Consider the following 20,521-nt stretch of genomic DNA (forward strand, 5'->3'; position numbering starts at 1 on the left):
CGCCCCGAGCACGCCCCGCCCCACGGCCACGCCCCCACCGGCTCCGCCCCCGAGCGAGGCCACGCCCCCGCGGCAGGGCCCGGGGCACGGGGGGTGCGTGGGGCAGCGCCGCCCGGGACATTCCCAGGCACGTCCCTTCCGGGGATTCCCGGCGCTCATCCCCTTCTCTCCCCCAGCCGAGACCCCCGTCTCAGGGTTCTGCACCTCCAAAATATCCCCGGGTTGCCGGGGTGAAGAACCCCCTAGATTATGCCCCCTCCGCAATTATTTGGTGAGCCCAGCACTCTGCTGGGGGGCCTAGAGGCTTTTGCCCTGCTTGACATCACACTGTCGCTCTGCATGAGTTGTTACAGCTATTGCCACCCTCTAGCCTTTCGTGGAGACCCAAACTAGAGGCAAAAGGAGAGTAAAATAAATCCTCAAGAAACCACCTGCCCCCCAGGGTCTGGGATCAGCCAGCATCCCCCCACAGGCTCAGCTTCTTCACCCCCTCCGGGACCCATGGAGGGATAGGTAGGAGATGGGCCCTGGGCTATCCCGCTGCTTTACTTCCACTCTAGTCCCCCATGACAGCACCCCACCTGAACCAGACTGGGTCAAATGGAAGCCATTGAGCTGGAGGGAATCCTTGGGCTGAGAGGGGAAACCCACAGCCCCCACCCACAGCGCCATGTGAACCCTGACCCAGCGCCACTCCCCCTGCCTTACCTCTGCTTCCCCAGGACCCTCCTCTGCTACCACCCCTGTCCTGCCTGTGGGTGCTCACACCTGCACTGACAGCACTCAAGGATGCTCTCCAGGTGAGCTGGTGCACGCCGGAAACCCCGGGCTGGGTGTGTACCACCCGCCTGCTCTGGGCCCTCATTATGGCTCAGGTCAAAACTATTCCCAGCATGGAGGTTGGTAATAATCCAGTGTGCCAGGACCGGGGCAGGATGCTCAGCGCAGCAGGGACACCGTCAGGGGCCACCTCCTCCCTAGCCAGGGTACCCTCCCCAGACCCAGGGTACTCCAGTCACAGAGACAAAAATGCACTCATATTTATGCTTTAATAAAACTACAAAGAGGAAAAAACAAATCAAAGGGATTAGACCAAGATCCAGCCATGGACACTCCCTACCACGGCAAGGACTAGTCAGGTCACAGTATTTGCTGCCTGCAGCCCTGAGGACAGGGGGGATGGCAGCCCCCCCCAAACCCAGGAGAGCAAGGCAGGACTGTTCCCCACATGGTTTTATTGCTGGTGATGCCCCCCCAGAGAAAGGGGCTTGGGAGACCCTGAGCAAAGGGGGCCAGGTCAGGCACCAGCCCAGCGGGTAGAACCAGCGAGTTCCATGTAACGCCTGCTCCCACCCTGGAGCATGAGCCACCCACAATCTCCCACACTTTCCTTCACCATCTTTCTCTTGTTGGCTCTTCATGCAGGATTGGGCCCACAGATCCCAGTTGTGACAGGGGAGGTTTCTACTACGTGTCCCTCTGCATAGTTGCCCCCCACACTCCCTCCCACTTTAGTGACAGCTCAGGATTTGAGCTCCATTTTAGACATGATCTAATGATCTGCCCCAGGTCCAGATACCCAAGTCCCGAACCTGAAGATCATCCCCACCATCATCCAGCTTACTCTGCCTCCACTCCCCCCATGCTCCCAGCACTCAGCACCAACACAGAGCAGCCAGTGTTTGTCAAAGCACCTTCTCCAGCCACTCTTTGCTAGGATGAGACCACTCCTCCTCTCATGGCGGTCCCCCATCTCAGAGACACTGTGCTGGTGGTCAAGAGGTTTGTTCAAGCAGGAGAAAGGGCCACAGAGCCCCATGGCAGAGGCTCCCAGGGAAGAGAAGCTGACATATGTCAGCCTTCAGCTACCAGAACTAGGATCTGTTCTTCCACAAGAACTGAGGAAAAGACCTGCTGAGCTTATGGCTTCTTGGAGGCTCCTGAGCCTCCCTCCACGATTTTGTTGGCTAAAATCTCCTTCTCCTCCTTCATCTTCTTCAGCCTGACCTTGCTTTTGGAGGATGAGAAGGAGAGCGAGGCCTTGCTGAACTCCAGTGGGAAGATACCCACGTCCCCGTCGAAGCGATTCTTGGACACCTGCAGGTAGCGCTTCCCTGGCCCTGTCACCAGCTTACGGTCTTGCAGGATGAGGACGTTGTCGGCCTCCTGGCTGGCCTGGGGAGCAGAAAACATCTCCAGGAGCGTGCAAGGAATGCTGCCAGAGCAACAACTTCAGAGATGCTCATCAACGCTTGCCCAGCCCCTTTAAATGCTTTTGCAGGGCAACCCAGGCCACAGCAACTCCAGCACTTCCCCAACACCAACCCCTTGTGTTCCCCTGGAATGTCCAGGGACCCACCAAGCACATCCTGTGCCACAGCCCACCCTGGGGAAATGAGATCACTGAAGGGTTGTGCACAGAGAGCACCTCCTGCCCACTACCGCAGGGCCGGTCAGCATCACGGAAGAGACTGGAATAGTCAGAGCCCATACCCACACCCTCCCTGCCTCCCTCTTTAATTATCTCCTACTACATTCCACCCACAGTCAGTATTAATTAATTAACTGCACCTCAAGCCCCAACAGAGCTTTAGCTGACAATGAGTTTGCTCTCTGCCTGCATCAGGACTCTGGGAGACATCCCACACCTTTTAAGTGCCCAGTGATGATCCAGGGCACTGATGGCAGCTGAGGACAACTGCCCAACATATCCTAGTCCCTTCCTGGGAATACACTGCACCCAAGGGGACAGGAAGGCCACCCTGGCCCAGCTCACCTTGGCAGAGCCAAAGATGGAGGCTGTCTGCAGCTCCTTCTCATCATCCTCCTTGCGAGGATGGATGATCAGGGTGATGTGGCACGTGTTGTCCGTGGCAAACTTGCGGAAGGCACCAACGATGAAGTCCTGCGCAGCGAGCCTGCCACAGCAGCAAGAATGGGGTCAGGCATTGCTCAGTGGCAGGAGGCAGCGAGGTGCTGATCCCCACAGCAGAAACCACCCGGGAACATGAGGCAAACAAGCCCACATGAGAAGAGGGATGTGGTACAGCAAGGATGGCTGGTAACCTGCTCACCCCTTCCCACCTCTTCCTCCCTAGGGCACTGATTGCCCTTTAATAAAACAAGGTGGCCAGAGAGGAGTAAAGGCGACACCCTGTGCAGAACCCCAGGACCTGGCACGACACCTGACAGAAAGAGCTCCAGCAGTGAGGGTGGCCGAGGAAGGAAGGGTCAGACTGGAGAAGGACTACCTGTCCATAGAGAGGTGCTCGTGTCCCATCATGAACTGGAGATTGTCCACGACCACGTGGGTGATGTCGTACATGTAGACTGCGTGCTGCATGGTGTCAATCACAGTCCTGAGCAGGGGAGATCAGCATCAGCCCCTGCGGTTAGTGGAGGCAGGGATGGGAATGCTGAGCCAGGCAAAGGGATGCAGAGAAAGAGCTGGAAGGTACCAGACTGGGTCCTAATGGGACCTGGGCACATCCCACCTCTGCACCTCGCCCACTGTATAGCAGGTGCAGCCTCATCCCCCAAGTAAAGGTAGTTGGGATCAGAAGGACTCAGCGCTGCCCACACAGTCCCTGCCTACTGCCCTGCAATGCCCCCAGCCCACAGGGATCTTCAGGGCACATAGGGATGCATGCAGGTGCCACAGTGCCTGACAAATAAAAGGGGTTAGAGGTGCCTGTCCTCCCTGCTCAGCAAACAACAGCACATTGCAGGTAAGCAGGGTGTGAGGGAACATGTCCTGCCATGGGCACAGGCTGGCTTCAGAGCAGCACAGGGTCAAGTCCCCTCCTTCACCCCCACTCCAGAGTCTGTAACAGAGTCCCCGTGACAGGAGGAACACAGGTGGTTGGCCACACAGTCCCCACACACCAACCCTGGGACTTGAACAGTCCCAATGTGACTCCTGCCAGCCCCAAATCTGCGACACACTGTGGGGGAAGAGCCCCGGCTCCCCAGGGCCCTGCAGCACATGCTGTGAGGGGTAAATGCCACTGGGAATGGAGGTGCAGGACCATACTTGATGTTCTGCTGGCCGTGGAAGGTCATGAAGTAGAGCGGGAGCTCCTCGAAGCGATCAGCCCACTCATCGTACAGCTCCAGCTGGTCCTCCAGGCGCCGGCCAGCAAACTGTGTCAGCATGATTTTGGCCAGACGGACGTTGTTGATCTCAAAGCTGCCCCACAGCGTGCACACGCCCTGCATGCACAGGTCCAGTGCATACTCGCTGATAAACGTGGTCTTCCCACTGCCCGTTGGGCCTGGTACAAGGACAACAACACGAGAATTAGCTGGGGGAGATGATCTGACCCATCCTGGCCGTGTTGGGGGGTTGTTAAGAGGTGGAAGCACCAGGGAGCGGGGTAAGAGAAACCCATCTGCAGCAGTCAGACCATAAACAAACTTCTCGTGCCACAGTACACACCTGGGTGCTTGGGCATGGCCTCCCACAGCTTATGGGTCCCCACAGGTCCCTGTGAAGGTCTGGGCAGGCAGTGGGATGACCTCAGGATGGCAGGTGGGAGCAGGGATAAGGGACAGCCCAGGACTTCCTATCCTGCCCCAGGCAGGGAGCCCTTCACCACACTGGCATGCACGGTCCCACCGAACTGAGGAATGCACCCCAGCCTCTCACACACCGCAAGACAGGCTCAGCAAAAGCCTTGAGCAGAAAGAGACCTGGAAGACTCTTGAAGCACCACCCCCCAGAGGATGAAGCCACCAAATACTCCTCTACTTGCCCTGTCCACCAGTCGTCGTGCCCGTTACCTGTGAAGATGGTGAGCTCCCCTCTGCGGTGCCCTTTGAGGAGCTTGTTGAGCTCGGGGAAACGTGCCCACTTGACACCAGACACCTGCTCGGTGTTCACCAGCTCCCCGAACACCTCCTCGCGCAGCTGCCGGAAGGAGATGATGGATTTGTGGCTGGCAAGCAGGGCAGAACGCAGGATTTTGGTGACGTTCAGGCCCTGGTTCAGAGCCTCCAAGGGCCGGGGCTGCAGGTTGCCAGGGCGCACCAGAGAGCAGCGCTTGAGGCTCAGCTTGCGAGCAAAGAGCTTGGCAGCTTCCCAGGAGCGCAAGTCCTCGCCGAGCCACAGCGTGATGCGCTTGAACTGCTCCAGGTAGGGAAGAAGGGTGGGAGGCAGGCAGCTGGCCCCCCGTGGCAGGGCCACGCTGGCCACTCCTGCAGCTTGGTGCAGGGCCATGGCATCCAGCTCCCACCCAGTTAAGACCAGCTCTGTGTCTCGGCGGCCAATCAGGGCCAGCCCAAAAAGATTGCGATAGGAATCGAAGCGGGGTAAAGTCTCTTCCACGTAAGTTTTTGTGCCCCCCTTTTTCTCCACCCTCAGGAGCTTCAGACCCTTCAGGGTCGCATCTTGAGGACTGAACCAGGGGAAGACGAGAGACCTGGCAGTCCTCAGATAACGCACACCGAAGCGTTTCAAGGTGGCGTCTGTCACCTGGGAGATACCAAACAAAGCCTTGGTCTCCTTGGTCTCCTTCTCATCCAGCAGCTCCCAGAGCGGCAGAGCCCGTTCCCAGATGCAGCGGGCATCCTCGCGAGCCTGTCGCATTTCCTCCTCCGCCTCCTCCGAGCTGGCAGGGGGAATGGGGGTAACGCCATGGTGCCGCATTTCCACGTTAGCCTGGAAGTCCTGCCAGGTGCCTTCGGCCAGGGTGGCTGTGCACAGGAAGCTGCCCGTGGTCTTGTCAATGAAAAGCGTGAACGGGGCATTGGCGGACAGCGGCTGATCCCCGCGGTCGCCGGTGAAGAGGCTGGGGGTGTGCAGGCAGCTGTACCCATCGTGGAAGGGGATGTCCTGCGCCCGCAGGTACTGGCGGATCTCGGTGATGGAGACGGAGGGCGCGGGCCCGTCGGGGGAGGGCAGCACGCCCTTCTTGTAGCGCCGCTGGCCGAGGCGGCCCGGCGCCCCGGGGCTCAGCGAGGCTCCCTTGCTCCTGGCCCCCCCGCACAGCAGCGGCAGGAGGCGGCTGGCGGCTCTTCCGGGCCGCAGGGGCACCAGCGCCATCCTGACCGCCCCGGCACCCGCCCGCGCCGCCGCCGCTCCGCATGGGCGCCTGCCCCGCGGCCCCGGCCCCGCAGAGCGCTCAGGCCGCAGCCCCCACGTGGGGCCGCACGGACACCGCCATTGCAGCTCCCGCTCCCGGCGCGTCACTTCCCGGCGGGGTCGGGCTGCCCCGTCCCGCCCCTGCCGCGGTTCCGGCTCCGGGTGAGCGCGGAGCCATGACGGGCCGCGGGTCGCCCAGCCGGTTCCTGACCGCCGTGCTGCACAACGGCGTGGGCCGGTACGTGCGGCAGCTCCAGCGCCTGCAGCTCCTCTTCAGCCCCACCGCGGCCGACGCTCGCGGCGCCAGGTACCCGGAGGCACCACCCGACTGCCGGGGATGGGGCGGGGGGAGCCTGGTGACCCCTTAAGTGGCAGAACGGGTCTTTCCCTGGGCCCGTCAGCGCGGGGAAGGGACAGTGCTGCTGCCCCTGCTCACACGGCAGCGGCGGGGTGGGACCCCCAACCTGCGAGACGGGGCAGGATCTGGAAGGCGGCACCGGGGGCCTCACCCCCAATTCTGCGCTGTGACCCCTCCCGTGGGCCCGGCCCGGGCGCACGGTGACCCGTGTCTGGCGGCTATGGCGATTCGTCCCTTCTCTGGCCCGGCTGGGGCTGAGGGTCCCCTCTGGCCCCCAGGCAGTTCGTGGAGGAGGCGGCACAGGACTTCGCCCGGCAGCACCCCGATGTCGTCCTGTACGTGAGCCCCCACTCGGGCCCGGGCCCGGCCCCGGTGCTGCGGGCCGAGTACTGTGAGTGCTGGAGGGTTTGGGGACGGGAGGGGGACGGGGGTCTCCCTGCCCTGCCTCGGCTCTGTACCACCTCGGCCGGGGCAGCTGCTGTGGGAGGGGGGAGCAGCAGCTGCCCCCCGGAGGCTGTGGAGTGGGGGGATCGCCGCCTGACCCCTCACTCTGCTGCAGTGAACGGGACGGTGCGGGACGAGCTCGTTGCCAGCAAGACGAGTGAGGAGATCTTGCAGCTGGCCACCAAGCTGGCCAACCAGTCCGGCCTGGACATCGTCCGCATCCGCAAGCCCTTCCACACTGACAACCCCAGTGTCCAGGGCCAGTGGCACCCCCTCACCAACAAACCCTCCATTCTCACCGTCCAGGGCCCACGCCTCCAGCCCCAATAAAGCCTCCTTCACCCCCACGTCTCTGCATCCATTTCTCCTGCTTTTAGAGGGACACTGCTACACCACATCCAGACAGAGCCATTTTTATTGCTGGGGGGAATGTGGAGCTGTGCATGAGGAGTGCCAGACACAGAGTGATGCCTCTTCTTGAGGGGTTGGGGGTGGTCCTTGGGGGTGGCTCATGCCCCCTTCTTGCAGCAGAAACAAGGCCTGGGGCAGGGTGGCAGAGTGTGCAACTCTTGCCTTTTCCTGCTAAGCCTCACTCTCCTGGAATAGGAGGCCTGAACTGCAGCTTGTGAGGGACCCTGGAGGTCGTCACCCATTTGTCATCCTGTTTCCCCTGCAGGGCTGAGCCCTTGGCAATGTCCTGATCATGGAGGTACGAGCAAGGAACATGGGAGGACACGGACCCCCGCAGGTCTGTCCCTCCCCAGCTTCTCCAGTGTCACCACACTGTCCCTGGAGCATGAAATGCTTTTGTCACCCCCGTTTCTCAGGTTTCCCCAGGAGGTGGCAGTTGCAGAAACAGTTGGGAGGATTTTGAGACCGTGGCTGGTCCTGGAAAGTGCCATGAAGAGCAGGCTCCAGAGGGAGGCAGGCCCTTGTCCAAAGTTCCTCTTCCCCACTCTGTGAGGATATTTCCCTGCCCACGCATTTTCCCGTGGGTGGCAGGGCTGTGCCTGAACCCCAGTTCACCAACGGCACTGCACAGGAGGGCAGAAATACGTGCTTGGAGCCACAGGGGCACTGCAGACAGCAGGGACATGTGGATGATGTGCGGCTCCCTTGTCATGCTGTAGGGCACAGTGATGGCTGTCAGTCCTGCTGCTAGTGCATCTTGCTGCCTGCTGCTGCATCCAGTGCCCTGGAGAAAGGGAGCAGAGCCCTGTCAGGGCTGGAGGCCCTGGGGATGCCACCTCCCCAGTGCACCCAGCCCCATATTTCACCTGTGGCCTCTTCGCAGTGGGCACATGACCCTTCACCAGCTGCTCCAGAGTATTCAGGACATCAGCTCCTCGCCCTGTCTCTTGTCCCTCGCCAAACCATCCTCACCCAGAGAAGAAACCCTGAGGGGGCAGATGCGGAACAGTGGGCAGGGGCTGGAAGCCACCGAGACCACCCCTCACAATGTGAGATGTGTCCAGGGCCCCTCTCCTGCCTGAGGGCTGGCAGCTGGGGAAAACCTGCCAGCCCTACACGGGCAAGGGATCCTGTGCCCTGTGAGAGGCACAGACACAGTATGTCAGCCCTCAGCCCCCCTCCGTGTTCTTCACCCACCTCTCAGCAGCTATCCAGCTCCTGTGTGCCAAGGGATGCCCAGCAGGGCTGGCCAAGTCCACACATCCACAACAGCGTCTCTGTCACGCCTGGTGAACAGACAAAAACTCTCCCTCCCCATGGTGTCCACCTTCAGCCAGGTGCCAGCTCCTGTCTCCAGCTCGTGGCCACCGTCAGTGAGTTTTTATACATAAATAGAGCTCCAAATTTAAATAGATACTTTTTCCTTTTTTTCTGTACAGCAAGTTTCAAAAGTGAGTGAAAAGCAAAGGAATGGTCGAGCCCGGGCCCGGCCCAGCTCTGCCATCAAGGAGGTAGTTTTGCCTGAGTCTTGTAACACTGCTGGCAAAGGGTGGGAGAAGGGGCTGGAGAGGAGGAGGGTCCCACTGGCAGAACCCCCCTCCCCAGCCCCTACACGGAGCTCTCGTCCAGCTTTTCCACCAGTTGCGTGTGTTTTCGCTTCTCCAGAATTTTGCTGAGCTCCTCGGTGAAGGACGCACTGTAGAGTGGGGAGGCCAGTGGCTCCTCCTGCTGCTGCAGCAACATGTAGCTGTTGCCGTTCATCTTGCGGAGGACATTGGGCAGAGCCCCCACGCCATTGGTGAGCTCGGCTGGCAGCGGGGGTGGCAGCGGGGGCACGGCAGCTGGCAGCTCCTTGACTGGGGAGGTGGCAGCTGTGGGCGCCTCGCCGGGGATGATCCGCAGGCAGCCATCGGGGTAGGTGAGCTCTTCCTCCTCCTCCTCCCGGTGGCCCTTGCGCAGGCAGTTGGCCGAGACGGTCTGCAGCTCCACGCTGGCTGGCCGCGGCTCCCCTAGCACATACTTGCCCTTGCGCTTCTCCAGGCAGGACATGTACAGGAGGATGATGCTGAGCACGGTGCAGAGCACCACCAAGGTGACGATGGCAGAAATGTAAGCCACCTTCATGTCATTGGTCGCCTGGCTGGCAGCATGGGGTGATGGGGCAGCTGTAGGGCTGCGGGGCAACTCGGGCAGCACGGAGAGGCTGTAGGAAGCCAACAGTGTCCGGAGACCCTGCTCCTCACCGTAGCAGCGGTACTCGCCGCTGTGCTGGGGCAGCGTGTCTGTCACCAGCAGCCCATCCACCCCCACGCGCAGCCGGTCCTGCCCCGTGCCCAGCACTTCGCTGCCGTTCAGCAGCCACACGGCTCGGGCCAGGTTGGAGCGCTGGTCACAGGGCAGCAGCACGTCGTCCCCCTGCAGCACCGTCCGGTTCTTCCACAGCAGGGAGCCTGTGGGGACACGCACTGCCTTGCACCTCTCCCAGCTATTCTAAGGATGCTGGGCACCAGCATCCCTATGGTCCCGAAGGGCAGGAGAGACTCACCCCGTCCAGAACTGCTCCGGCATCCCCTGTTGCCACTTTGAATGTCCTGCACCAGCCCTGTGCTGCAAGGCATGGGGAGCTCAGTCACACAGCCTCAGCTGAGCCCACCCTTATGGGGATCACAGCCACCGGGAGACCCACTATCAGATGCCAGACCTTTGGGGTTGGCTCTGGGGTGACGTGAAACAGCATGGGATGGGGCAAGAGGAAGGTTCATGGGGACCAGTCTGCAGATGGGAAACCCATCCCTACCTGTCTGTGGTGGCGATGGTGCGGCATGCCCTCCCATCCCAGGCACAGTAGGGGTCCCTGGCGAGGATGCAGTCATAGCAGGAGGTGTACTTGGCACAGGAGGCCAGGGGCACCTGCACGATCCCGCTGGCTGCCCCCACATACAGGCTCCTCTGAGGGGGAAAAGCTGGCTCAGTATGGATCCAGCATGGTCCTGCTGGGCTGTAGAGTGCCCCATGGTGCCCAGATATCCCCCCCAGCCCCACAGCACAGCTCTCCCTTCATGGGTGTGCATGAGAAGGGCCCCCAGCTCCCAGTCAGTGCTGATGGCCAGGCTGGTTCATTTTCCCAAGCTACCCTCCTGGGCTCCAGCACATATCCCAAGCTGGAGTGACCCAGGAGTCACGTCCCCCCAGCGCCCCAAACAGCGCAACGGTAGCTTCACAGCACAAGCATGCCCCATGTGTGGTCTCTCCCTACTTGTTCCACCCCTCACCTGGATGTGGGAGATCACCAGGCTCTCCACAGGCTGCAGGTCCCTGAACACCTGCACCTCCTCCACAATGTGGATGCCAGAGTTCACCACCACTGCCTTGTGGATCCAGCCATCCCCTGGAGAGCAGAGCAGAGGATTCAGGAGGGAATGTGAGGTGTGCCCTTTGCCCAACAGAAGCCTGTCAAACTCATCTCACACTCACCTGTCCCCATGAAAAGCACATCGTAGGAGCGGCCATCCAGGGCCTGCACCCTGTCTACAGCCAGCTGGCTGTACGCCACATTCTTCTTCACCAGGAGTGGCTCCCCGCCAGCTGGCTTCACCTCCTCAAACATGAGTGGGTGCAGCTTGACAAAGTCCAGGACACTGTTGGGCAGGTCCTGAGAGGAGTTGTAGCCCTTCCTGCGGGAGTGGTCCGTGATGCACTGCCCAGGGGAAACAGGGGTCAGAGAGGAAGGCAGCTGCCCCATGCCACCCCTGCTCTCCCCTCCCAGGCACTCACGGAGCCGGGCCGGGGCTCGGGCACTGCACCATCATAGCGGGACCATTTGCGAGCCCAGTCCTGGTACTCCATGTAGGGGCCCTCGAAGGCACGCTGCACTGCCGAGATGTTGTAGCGGCACACGGCCGAGGCCTCCATGGTCCTCCTGAGGAGCAGAACCTCACCTCAGCCTGGGCAGATACATGGGTGCTCCCAACCAATGCACCCCCAGGTGCTCATCTCCTGCCTGTGCATCCCCTTGTGCATCTCTGGCTCCCCTGGTGCTGCAGACTTTTAGCCCCTATAATTTTGGCCGCTGCCCCACTCACCACTGTGCTGAGAGTGTGAAGGCGGCATAGAAGACAGTGCTGGCCCAGCCGCCCCCATCCAGGCTGCAGACACTGCGCAGCACCTCGTAGTAGGGGATGTAGCAGACCAGGCGTGCCTTCATGAACGACGTCCACTTGCGCTGCAGAATCTTCTTCCCCCCAACATCGCTCTGGGAGGGTGCAGAGAGCATTTCTGCACAGGCTGGACAGTTGTTCATTCCCCTCTGCCTGTGCCTCAGTCTTCCCACAGGCATGCTGCCCCTGCACCAACAGGAGCAGTGCTTGCTTCCCTGTGCCTGGGAGCATGCCTACCTTGCAGACACGGGCCACCCGGGCCACTCGAGCCACCTGACTCTTGTCAAAGAAGGATGTGGTCTCCTCTCCTGCCCGCTCCATAAAGAAGTAGTAGATCTTGTCATCATCACCCACAGGGCTGTCCTTGCTCTCCCGGACCAGCACAGAGGTCACAAACTCAGCGTCTGGGGGCACGGAGCAAGAGGTGGTGATTGGAGACCAACACAGAATGGGGAATCCCTCTCTGCCTCAGTTCCTTCTCATAGCAAACTGTCACACAGGACTCAGAGCCATCCCCCACACCTGCTCTACACTCTTTAGGACAACGCACAGTGCCCCACAACCCATGATGCCAGACACAAGATGGGAGGGACAGGGACGTCTCACCATTCAGCCAGTGCAGTGGGGACTCCTCTGTTTTCAGTGGCCGCTGATGCAGGTTCCTCCGAATGTCAGGGAGGCTCCGAAACTCGTAGCGTGTTGCTGTGTACAAGCCTCCATCTGTGGAGGGCAGGTGCCCATCAGCATGGCCCTGTGGCCTGAGGACAGCCCCACAGGCCACCAGCATCCCCACACCTCAGGCAGACGAGTGGGGGAGGACTACTGGCACCCCCTGGAGAGGTGTTGGGGATGGGGCCATGGTCAGTGGCATCCTGCATGTCCCTGCCAGCCCCAGAAAGGTGCTGCTTACCCACAATGAGACCGGTGTAGCCACGGGCAGGGTCATATGGGCACTTCTCCTTGCCTTCTTCAAAGTGAGATGGCAACATGAACCTGTTGGCATCCTGGAGAGAGACAGGGAATCAGGTTAGACAGGAGGGGACAGACCCACCTCACCTGCCAGCCTCAGGCTCTCTGCTGAGGCTGCTGGCAGGGACAAGTGATGCCCACAGCCATGCCCTTGTCCAAGTAAGACAAACCCCTCCTGGCACCCTCCAGCTGGTCAGAAACCACACAGCCAGCCACAGCCCCCAGCCAAGAATGGGTAGGGAGCTCTGGGAGGAAAAGGAGCCCTGGCTGGGCTTTGCATGGGCACTGGGCAGGAGCCAGCCAGTGCAGCCAATATTCCCAGACAGTGCCTGGTTGGCAGATGTTGCTCAGCCAGCCTGGAGTCCCCCCAGGTGTTGTCCATGTCATAGCAGGAGTTACTTTCTTTGGGGTTTGCAGTTCAAAGCATGTTAAATAATGACGGGGCCCTTCCAGCTTGGCAGCTCCTCCACCCAATTTCCAGTGTGTGTGAGGGCCAAACCGGACCAGCAGCACAGCCATGGGAACAGGCACAGCCTCTCCTGGCCACACTGCAGACATGGTCACTGGGCCCCTTTGCCCCCCAGCTCAGGAAGAGAGGTGGGCAAATGGCAACTGAGCCTCCATGGACTCAAAGAGCCTACTGAAAGGGGGTCAAAGTCCCACTGCCAATAAAACAAGGCTGCTCTTGGACACCCTGCCATGAGTCACAGCCATGTGGGGACTCTCAGCACAGGAAATCCCTGGGGAGGGGCTGCTGAGTCAGTCCTGCCCCTGTCACCTTTCCCTGGGCATGCATACCACCTGCCATCAGCCACTCTGCAGCCCCTCCTCTTGGGAGGGTATTCTACAACAGCAGGTAGTAGAAACTAGGTCCAGGCTGCTGCATCCCATCCTGCTGAGCCCACATGCATCCCCCATGGCACTGATCCATCCCCAGTCCTCTCGCTTGGGGTCAGAGTCCAACCCCAGTGCCGGGGTGGGGATTTATGGCATCTGCATCACGGTGGCCACATCCTCAAACCTACTCACCCCAGCCCGGGAGTCACTCACCCCCACTGTGAGCCAGGCAGGGGCAGGGACAGCAGTAGGAAGGGTGTGGGGCTGTGGGTTGAGATGGTGGGAGAGGACAGGGGCTGGACCTCTCCAGGGTGACATAGTGGCAGGGGACAGGAGGCAGCTGTGGGTGAGCCGTACTCACGATGGCGGCGCAGAGCGGGTGGAAGGCGTAGGTGCCACAGGCGTAGAGGTGGGTGCTGTTCAGCCGCTGCAGGAACCGCACGTGGTTGAAGCACTCCGTCTGCGGAGGGGGAGCGCAGGCGTTACAAGCCAGGAAAAGCAGGGGCAGCCCCTCCCTGGCACCCACCCAGCGGCTCTACCTTGTTGTTTTTGCCCTTCTGCAGGCAGTCCATCCGCTTCTCCGGGGAGGCTTCCCAGTGGATCTGCAAGGGGAAGAGAGACTGCTACTGCATGACCCCCATCACTGCATGGTCCCCCTGTCGCTGCAACCTCCAGCTTTCATCAGAGCCATCAGAGATGACAAAATCCTTATTTATTTATTTAGGGAGGGATGGTTGCTAAGAGCACAAGATGGCACCCTGCACACATCCCACCAGCGTGGGGCAAGAGTGGTCCCACACCCCAATTAGTGGGCAGACATCCCAGAGCACTGCAGGAGCCTGGAGGATTTTGGGATATCCTTCACTGGGGGAACAAAAAAGTGTGATTCCCTCCCTGCCCTTCATTCTGCTGCGGTGTCCCTGAAACAGGCAGCTCTGAGCTTGGGGATGCCTTCCGCGTCCCCATGCTGCCTGGCTGGGGAGAAGGACCAGGTGCCCACAGGGGACCTGGGGACAGACTTGGAAACATCACCCTTCAGGCAAAACCCAAGATGGCAAGGGGGAGGTTGAGCAGGGATAGAGTGGCCACGATTTGGAGGGGGATTGGGCCGGGGGGCAGAGGCTGGGCTCACCGTGTGGTGGGAGCCGTCGGCCACGTCGCTGGAGTTGAGGGCGAAGATGGCTCCCCTGGCGCCCACGTAGAGGATGCCCCGCTCGTCCTCCAGCAGCAGGGTGCTGTAGTTGAGGGTGTGCGCGTTGAAGCGCCGGGCTCCCGACAGCTCTGCAAAGGGAACAGGGGGCTGAGGGGGACCCCGGGGCAGGCACAGCGCGAGCCACTGGGAAAAGAAGAGAATGGAGCTGGAAGTGGGTGGGATGGCACTTACTGAGGTTATCAGGCAGGCAGTGCTGCGTGACAGCAGGAGGAAAGGAAGGGAGAAAAGGTTTGGTAAAAGGCAAAAGGCACTAATTGGGCTCAGGCTCACAGAGGAAATTTCTCTCCACCAATTAAAGCACAGCTCAGGGTGGGAGCTGCAATGTCTGTGCTGGGCATGGACCTGCCATGTTGTTTGGGAAACAGCTGAAGAAAGCAGAAACATGCCGGCAGTGTCCCTGGCTCTGAACTGAGCCCAGCCAGCCCAGGGAAGGATAAAAAAACCTGAACCAAAACTGTCATACAAGGGGAGTGATTCTGCTGTGAGGCTGAGTGCTCCTGTCCACCAAGCCAATGAAACCATCCAATTTGAGGTGCTGAGAAGCGTGAGGTAGGACTCAGCCCTGGCCAGAGGGACCAGCAGGAAGTGAAAATTCTGTGAAGCTTGGGACCCTGTATGCAGCTGGAAAAGGAATGAATCCCCATCTTTCCCAGAAAAGAGGCATTGCCTGGAGAGAAAAGGGCACCCCAGCTACTAGTGAAACTCTCCCACCATCGATTGCTGAGTTGAGCCTCACTAATGAGGTCAATGATGCCATGTGGATCCCCAAGGGACAGTGACACTGCTGCGCTCACTGACACCACAGAGGCTGCAGGTCAAGAGCTCAGTGGCAATTAGAGAAAATCATGTAAGAAAGTTTCCTGCTGACTATTTGGGCCATGAGATCCCAGCTCAGATGTGATGCCCAGCTCAGGACACCCTCCAAGGGCTGCTGGGCAGGGCCAGGGGTTGGTCAGAGCTGGCTCCCTGTACATCCTTGTCCCCCTTTGGCTTCTGGGGAGATGAAGCCATGCTCGCTTCTTTGGGGCACCCAGTACCAGACAGCCATGTGGGCTCTGATTTCTGGAGCCCAGGGGATCAGAGGCCCTCATGTAGCCACCCTCCTGTGTTGAACCCCCTGCTCCAGGCTGGCAAAGACTAGAGGCAATCACAATGCACCAAAGCCAGTGCCAGCAAAATCCCAAACCTCACTGCCACCACCAGAACCCAGGCCCCCTTACCATCAAAGGTGACTGTTGTCCTGGGGGTGGCATCCAGGTCAGTGGCAGAGCGCCGTGAGGGGTAGCCCACGGCTGCCGCTGCCATGAAGAGAGTGGTCAGGAGATGTGCCGGCCCCGCGCTCATCTTCCTGCTCCCTCGGCACGGGCAGCGCCTCAGCCGCTGCCGCCGGGCCGGCACAGCCGATCCTCAGCACGGGCTCTCCAGCTCTCTGGGACAGGGCTGGCCACCAAACCCTCCTGAAACACAGAGCGCTGCCTCAGACACTCCTGCTGTCCCAGCACCTCACAAGCAAGCAGGCTTGGGAAGGAGCCAGCTGCATACACGCATGGATGCTTGACCCGGCACGGCCTCAGACCAGGGACGGCTTCAGGGAAAAACAAACCCTCATTTGCTCAAGGGGAAACCAAGGCATAGCACAAGGCACGGAGCCTGCAGCCATCACAGAGCATGGAGGGGAGTTTGAGCACAGTGACCTTCTGCAGCATCCCCCTGGGTCAGCAGCCATTCTGTCACAGTAGGGAGTTGCTTGCTGAGCACTTGCATCGGCTGCTTGGAGGTACATTTTCCTCCAAGTCTTCTCTGGGTTCATCCCTCATTCACTCCCAGCCTTTTGCTCCTGCAGATCCCCCTGACTGAAAGATATGTTTCAGCAGAGGCAGCTGATCCCCCATTGCATATCACACCCAAAAAGCAGACACATTTTTCCCCTCAAAAGCAGAGGAACGGGCTCAGGGCCAAGCCCCTCTGTGGATGTCTTGGCACACTGGGGTACCCCAAGACCCACTGCACCCCCAGAGTGGCGGCAACAGTGAGGGTCCTGGGGAGCCCAAGGTTTCCTCTCCCTCCCAAAAGCCCAGCTGACCACATCCTGCTGTGCAAGAACCTCCAGTTCTGCCCCCTGAAATTATGAGACTCCAGAGGACTGAGGTATTGGAAATGATGCTTCAGGCACACAGGGATGTAAAGTGAAGGAAAATCCATACAGAAACTGCTTGGAATCTTCAGCAAGTCTTTTCAAGCAGAAACAATTTTTCCCCCAGTGTTCTTCCACAAGATTTCAGTTTCTCTTTCATCCCAAACTGCCTTGAAGCTCCACATCTACTTCAGCTCTCACTTTCATGCATTCGATCCCTCACAAATAACCCTCACCTCTCCCAGCTGCACTGAGCAAAGCCACTTGCAGGCTCATCTTGCAGGCATTAAGGAGGAAAAAAATTACTGGGTATCTCTGAGCTGGAGAGCTCCTAGTAAGCAACCAGCACCTAAGTATTTGCTTAGAGGTTTATAAATATATATATACACCCACATATATATATAAAAAACCCAAATACCTGACCCTGTAGAGAAGCTGCTCAAACACGCTCACTGCAAACCATTTCCCTGAAGCAAATACTGTGCCGAGTCCCAAGAAGAAGGGAGGTAAAACCAAGGTGAAGAGGGCTTTGGGGCTGAAAAGGAGAAGTGAGGGGCTGGATGTGGATTCAGCCACAGTTCTGGAGCTTGCATCAAAGTGCTGGTTCCTTCAAGAGGTTTCAGACACAAATCTCACACCTGCACTGGTGGCTGCCCCAGAGCATTCCGGGAATGAGGCAGACAGGAAATATTTCTCCCTACTGCCCCACTGTCCCCCAGGCTCCAGACCAGCACAGAGCACCCAAGAGCATCCAACCCTGGCTGCAGGCAGGGTGCTGCATGCAGGACTGAGCTCCTTGGGGAGCAGATCCCAGAGCAGGCTCACTCCAGGTTACTCCTGTTCCAAGGACAAGCCCTGTACAGACAGAGGGTCTGCCCATGAATGACAGCACAGCAATGCAAGGCAGGTGAGTGCACAGGGACATCAAGAAGAAACAATTTGCTTTGGTGGCACCATGTCTAGCACCAGCCAAACCCACCAAGCCTTGGTCAAAGCAAGAGGTGGGGTCACACCTGGAGCACCAAAGCACCCCAGCCAGCCCTATGCTGACAGCTCTCCATCCCCCCAGTGGGAGCGAGGCCACTCTGGAAGTTACAGGGACCCTTCCCCAAGCGTCCACATGGGGGGACACGAGTCTGGAATCATGCATGAGCCACAAGAGTCAAGCACACTGCTGCACTTGGGATGGGAAAGCAGAGAGGAGGAAAAGCCTCCTTACGACAAGGCAAACAGTGATCTCTCATAAATGAGTAACAACCCTGCATGCTGCTGGGCGTCCTCACCTTATCTCCCCTGCACAAACAAGCCCTGAACTTTGCCTGCTGCTTGGCTGCTTGGCTCCCGACGTGTCGGGGACCGGAGCCGGCAGCGCGGCCGGCCAGGGCGGCAGGGATGGTGTTTATCACAGCCTGGTGTGGTGCTGTGAGCCAGCCCCAGCTAACATTTAACCATCATACACACCGAGCCAGTACAGGGGGAAAACTACAATAAATTAAAATGGCAGGTTGTGCAGGGTTCCCGGCTGGGCAGGGGGGAGCAGCCTCCCATGCTGTCAGGGCTGGGCTCTTCTGCTTTTTCCAGGGAAGCAGCTACACCCATTTCCAAAGGCTCCTTTGACCGAGATCAGATGTAACTTTGTCCTAAAGAACATTTAATCAGTTACGTTGTAAGAGCCAGTTAATGTTTTACTCAAAGAGAAGGGCTGTTCCAAGATTCCCCCTTTTTTTTTTATTTTCTAGTTTTTATTTTTCATACCTAGGGTGGGGGAGAAAAAGCAAGAAGGAACTGAAACAATCCTTGGCTCCCCACAGGTCAATACCCTGGTCTACAGCCACACCAAACACCCCCAGACTCATCACTTCCCCTTTGTCAGAGTGCAAGTTCTAAACTCAGGGTGAAGCCCAGGGCTCAGGCAGGAAGTAGTGGAGGTCTTGATCTGTGGGACTCACCACTAGGGCTGGGGACAGATGGATTACACAAGTCCAGCACTTCAATGAGAAATAGAAAAAAGCTGGGAATGGAAACGCTACAGTTTTTTCTCTGGGGAAGGGAAACAAGAAGGCGAGATGAAGAGGCTAAAAAGCAGCATCAGTTCCAAGAAAGCTAGGAGCTTAAGAGAAAAACTGCCCAGAAAAGCCCACCCCATCCCCAGGATGAGCTCAGAAGTCCCTTGGCACCTCACCTGCTTCCCAGCACAGGGGGGCCAACATAGGACTGATGGTCCAGCCCCAGCGCCCACTGAGGCTCCCGTCGCTGGCTGGCGACGCTGAAGCAGCAGGACGGCGGATGCAGGACCCAGGCACAGGACTGACGGACACCCCGAGAGGGGCGAAGCCAGGAACCGGCTGCTCTACTCACTACGTGTAGCATGCACAGAGGCAAAGCCCACCCTCCTACCGCTGGCTAGCAGCGCTCCTACGGGCTTCAGCCACAGCTCGCAGCACGGAGCCGGGGCCGGTCCCGTCTCTCACCAGTGGGATGTGTTTGCTGGTCCCTGGGGAGCGCAGGGAAGCAGAGGGGTGGCAGAGGCGTGCAGGCGTGGGTGAGCGCGCAGGGGAGCGAGCGAGCCCCGGTCAGGTCTGACTGGGTTTACTGGGTCACGACGGAAGCCGTGCGAGCATGACTGTGCCGGCCTCAGCCTCCCACCGGCAGCCAGGCGGCACAGCACGCCCAAACGGGCTGGCCCGGTCGGCACCTCCTTAAAATCCCCACGACCAGCGTCCCTGCAGGAGCAAAAAGCTTTTGATGAGTGAATTTCACATTCTCACCAACCTGGATCTGGCCAAAGAAACGAGCCAAAGCTGCCACACACCTCAACAGCCACTGCAGCAGGACATTCTGTGGGCATAGCAGCCCCTTCCCAGTGCCCCACGGTCCTCAAAGTCACAAGGCAGCAAAACCTGGGAGCACAAGCTGTTTGCAAGCTGCACTGCAGGGAAGCGGTGCTCTCTGTGGGGCTGCCAAACACAGAGAGAGCGCAGACAGGGTCTTATAGGACCCCCACAGATGTTGCCTCATCAGCACAGCTAAAAATTATGCCAATTATTCCTTTTTAATTTCAAAGGAACTCAGGAGAAAGAATGGAAGTGGTGCATGGGAGCAGCACTTTTCTAGCTTACCCTCAGCATCCATTCTGGATGGCAGGACAGATTTGCAGAGTGGGATAAGACACTTCCCCATCCCACCCCTCCCTAGACAGCTGGTCGTTGTTCCACCAAGACCTAGTAAAGCCCAAGAAGGCTCCCAGAGTGGCTGCTGGACATTCCTCCTCTCTCATGGGCTGTTCCCCTTGGCATCACAGACTACTACAAGCAAGCACTACCAGTTTCCCAGTGGGAGACAGGGATTTCCAGTGGGTCTTCTCTGGGTTATGGAGCTGCAAAACAGCCTTAACAAAATCCCCATCAGGGACTGCACCAGAAGACACCAATTGCATCTTGCTTTTTCATGGCAGCCCAGCCGGGGCACTCCAAACCCCATGTAGCCAATTCCACTCTACTCACGGAGGCCAAGCCTGGCACATCTCCCCGCAGCCACTGGCATTCCCAGTGTCACTGAACTGTTCTACCCACCAGGAGACCTGCTCAAGCTGCTCCCAGGATCAGCTGAAAGAGCCCGACCCGTTCCTGGCTCGGGCTGGGGGAAAGGCACCTGCCCCAGGGGATGATGAGGTGGGGAGAGCTCCCGGCTGCCAGGCGTGGGAACAGCCAGTGAGTTATGGGAAGGGAGACAAGCCTAGCCCCAGCCTGGATGTGAACGCAAAGCATTTTGGGCCCCCTTCCCTGGAGGCGGCAGACCTTGGGTGGGAAATCCTGCGAGATGTGGGAAGAGGAGCCGGGATGGAGGTTGCCAGGCAACTTTAATTCAGCCCTTGACGAACTTCCAGCACTTTGCTTCTGCTGCAGAGCCCAACCAG

The 20,521-nt window shown here is 59.1% G+C and overlaps 3 protein-coding genes across 4 annotated transcripts; 1 reads left to right on the forward strand and 2 right to left on the reverse strand.

Moving 5' to 3' along the window:
• Positions 1 to 1,030: 1,030 nt before the first annotated feature.
• Positions 1,031 to 6,169, reverse strand: TWNK (twinkle mtDNA helicase). Its single transcript, XM_041415590.1, has 5 exons — positions 4,783 to 6,169; positions 4,034 to 4,274; positions 3,252 to 3,359; positions 2,777 to 2,918; positions 1,031 to 2,175 (listed from the first exon to the last, which is right to left on the reverse strand). The coding sequence occupies exons 1-5, from the start codon at positions 6,041 to 6,043 to the stop codon at positions 1,921 to 1,923; spliced, it is 2,007 nt and encodes a 668-aa protein (XP_041271524.1). The 5' UTR covers positions 6,044 to 6,169; the 3' UTR covers positions 1,031 to 1,920.
• Positions 6,170 to 6,219: 50 nt separating this feature from the next.
• On the forward strand, positions 6,220 to 7,231 carry MRPL43 (mitochondrial ribosomal protein L43). Its single transcript, XM_041415591.1, has 3 exons — positions 6,220 to 6,389; positions 6,719 to 6,831; positions 7,000 to 7,231. The coding sequence occupies exons 1-3, from the start codon at positions 6,259 to 6,261 to the stop codon at positions 7,212 to 7,214; spliced, it is 459 nt and encodes a 152-aa protein (XP_041271525.1). The 5' UTR covers positions 6,220 to 6,258; the 3' UTR covers positions 7,215 to 7,231.
• Positions 7,232 to 7,281: 50 nt separating this feature from the next.
• On the reverse strand, positions 7,282 to 15,916 carry SEMA4G (semaphorin 4G). Of its 2 annotated transcripts, none has more exons than XM_041415589.1 (16): positions 15,692 to 15,916; positions 14,391 to 14,539; positions 13,798 to 13,860; positions 13,620 to 13,718; positions 12,363 to 12,456; positions 12,059 to 12,172; positions 11,690 to 11,856; positions 11,378 to 11,547; positions 11,070 to 11,214; positions 10,770 to 10,992; positions 10,568 to 10,683; positions 10,093 to 10,244; positions 9,841 to 9,902; positions 8,493 to 9,745; positions 8,162 to 8,281; positions 7,282 to 8,079 (listed from the first exon to the last, which is right to left on the reverse strand). In XM_041415589.1, exons 1-14 carry the CDS (start codon positions 15,813 to 15,815, stop codon positions 8,904 to 8,906), a joined length of 2,520 nt encoding a protein of 839 aa, XP_041271523.1. In that variant the 5' UTR covers positions 15,816 to 15,916; the 3' UTR covers positions 7,282 to 8,079; positions 8,162 to 8,281; positions 8,493 to 8,903. The 2 variants fall into 2 exon arrangements, with proteins under 2 accessions (XP_041271523.1, XP_041271522.1); XM_041415588.1 differs by having other exon boundaries at positions 8,493 to 9,760.
• Positions 15,917 to 20,521: the final 4,605 nt, after the last annotated feature.

This window comes from Onychostruthus taczanowskii, unplaced genomic scaffold (assembly GCF_017590055.1).
Source record: "Onychostruthus taczanowskii isolate IOZ18803 unplaced genomic scaffold, ASM1759005v1 scaffold5, whole genome shotgun sequence".
Lineage (NCBI taxonomy): Eukaryota > Metazoa > Chordata > Aves > Passeriformes > Passeridae > Onychostruthus > Onychostruthus taczanowskii.

Excerpts from the sequence above, each read along its gene's own strand:
- TWNK (XM_041415590.1), bottom strand. The coding sequence starts at position 6,043 with ATGGCGCTGGTGCCCCTGCGGCCCGGAAGAGCCGCCAGCCGCCTCCTG. Across the intron at positions 3,360-4,033 it reads CACGGCCAGCAGAACATCAA|GACTGTGATTGACACCATGC; the intron begins GTATGGTCCTGC and ends TCCCCTGCTCAG. Across the intron at positions 2,176-2,776 it reads CCATCTTTGGCTCTGCCAAG|GCCAGCCAGGAGGCCGACAA; the intron begins GTGAGCTGGGCC and ends TCTGCTCCCCAG.
- MRPL43 (XM_041415591.1), top strand. The coding sequence starts at position 6,259 with ATGACGGGCCGCGGGTCGCCCAGCCGGTTCCTGACCGCCGTGCTGCAC. Across the intron at positions 6,390-6,718 it reads GCCGACGCTCGCGGCGCCAG|GCAGTTCGTGGAGGAGGCGG; the intron begins GTACCCGGAGGC and ends TCTGGCCCCCAG. Across the intron at positions 6,832-6,999 it reads GGTGCTGCGGGCCGAGTACT|TGAACGGGACGGTGCGGGAC; the intron begins GTGAGTGCTGGA and ends ACTCTGCTGCAG.
- SEMA4G (XM_041415588.1), bottom strand. The coding sequence starts at position 15,815 with ATGAGCGCGGGGCCGGCACATCTCCTGACCACTCTCTTCATGGCAGCG. Across the intron at positions 12,173-12,362 it reads CTACACCGGTCTCATTGTGG|ATGGAGGCTTGTACACAGCA; the intron begins GTAAGCAGCACC and ends TGCCCTCCACAG. Across the intron at positions 11,215-11,377 it reads TTCACACTCTCAGCACAGTG|GAGGACCATGGAGGCCTCGG; the intron begins GTGAGTGGGGCA and ends TCTGCTCCTCAG.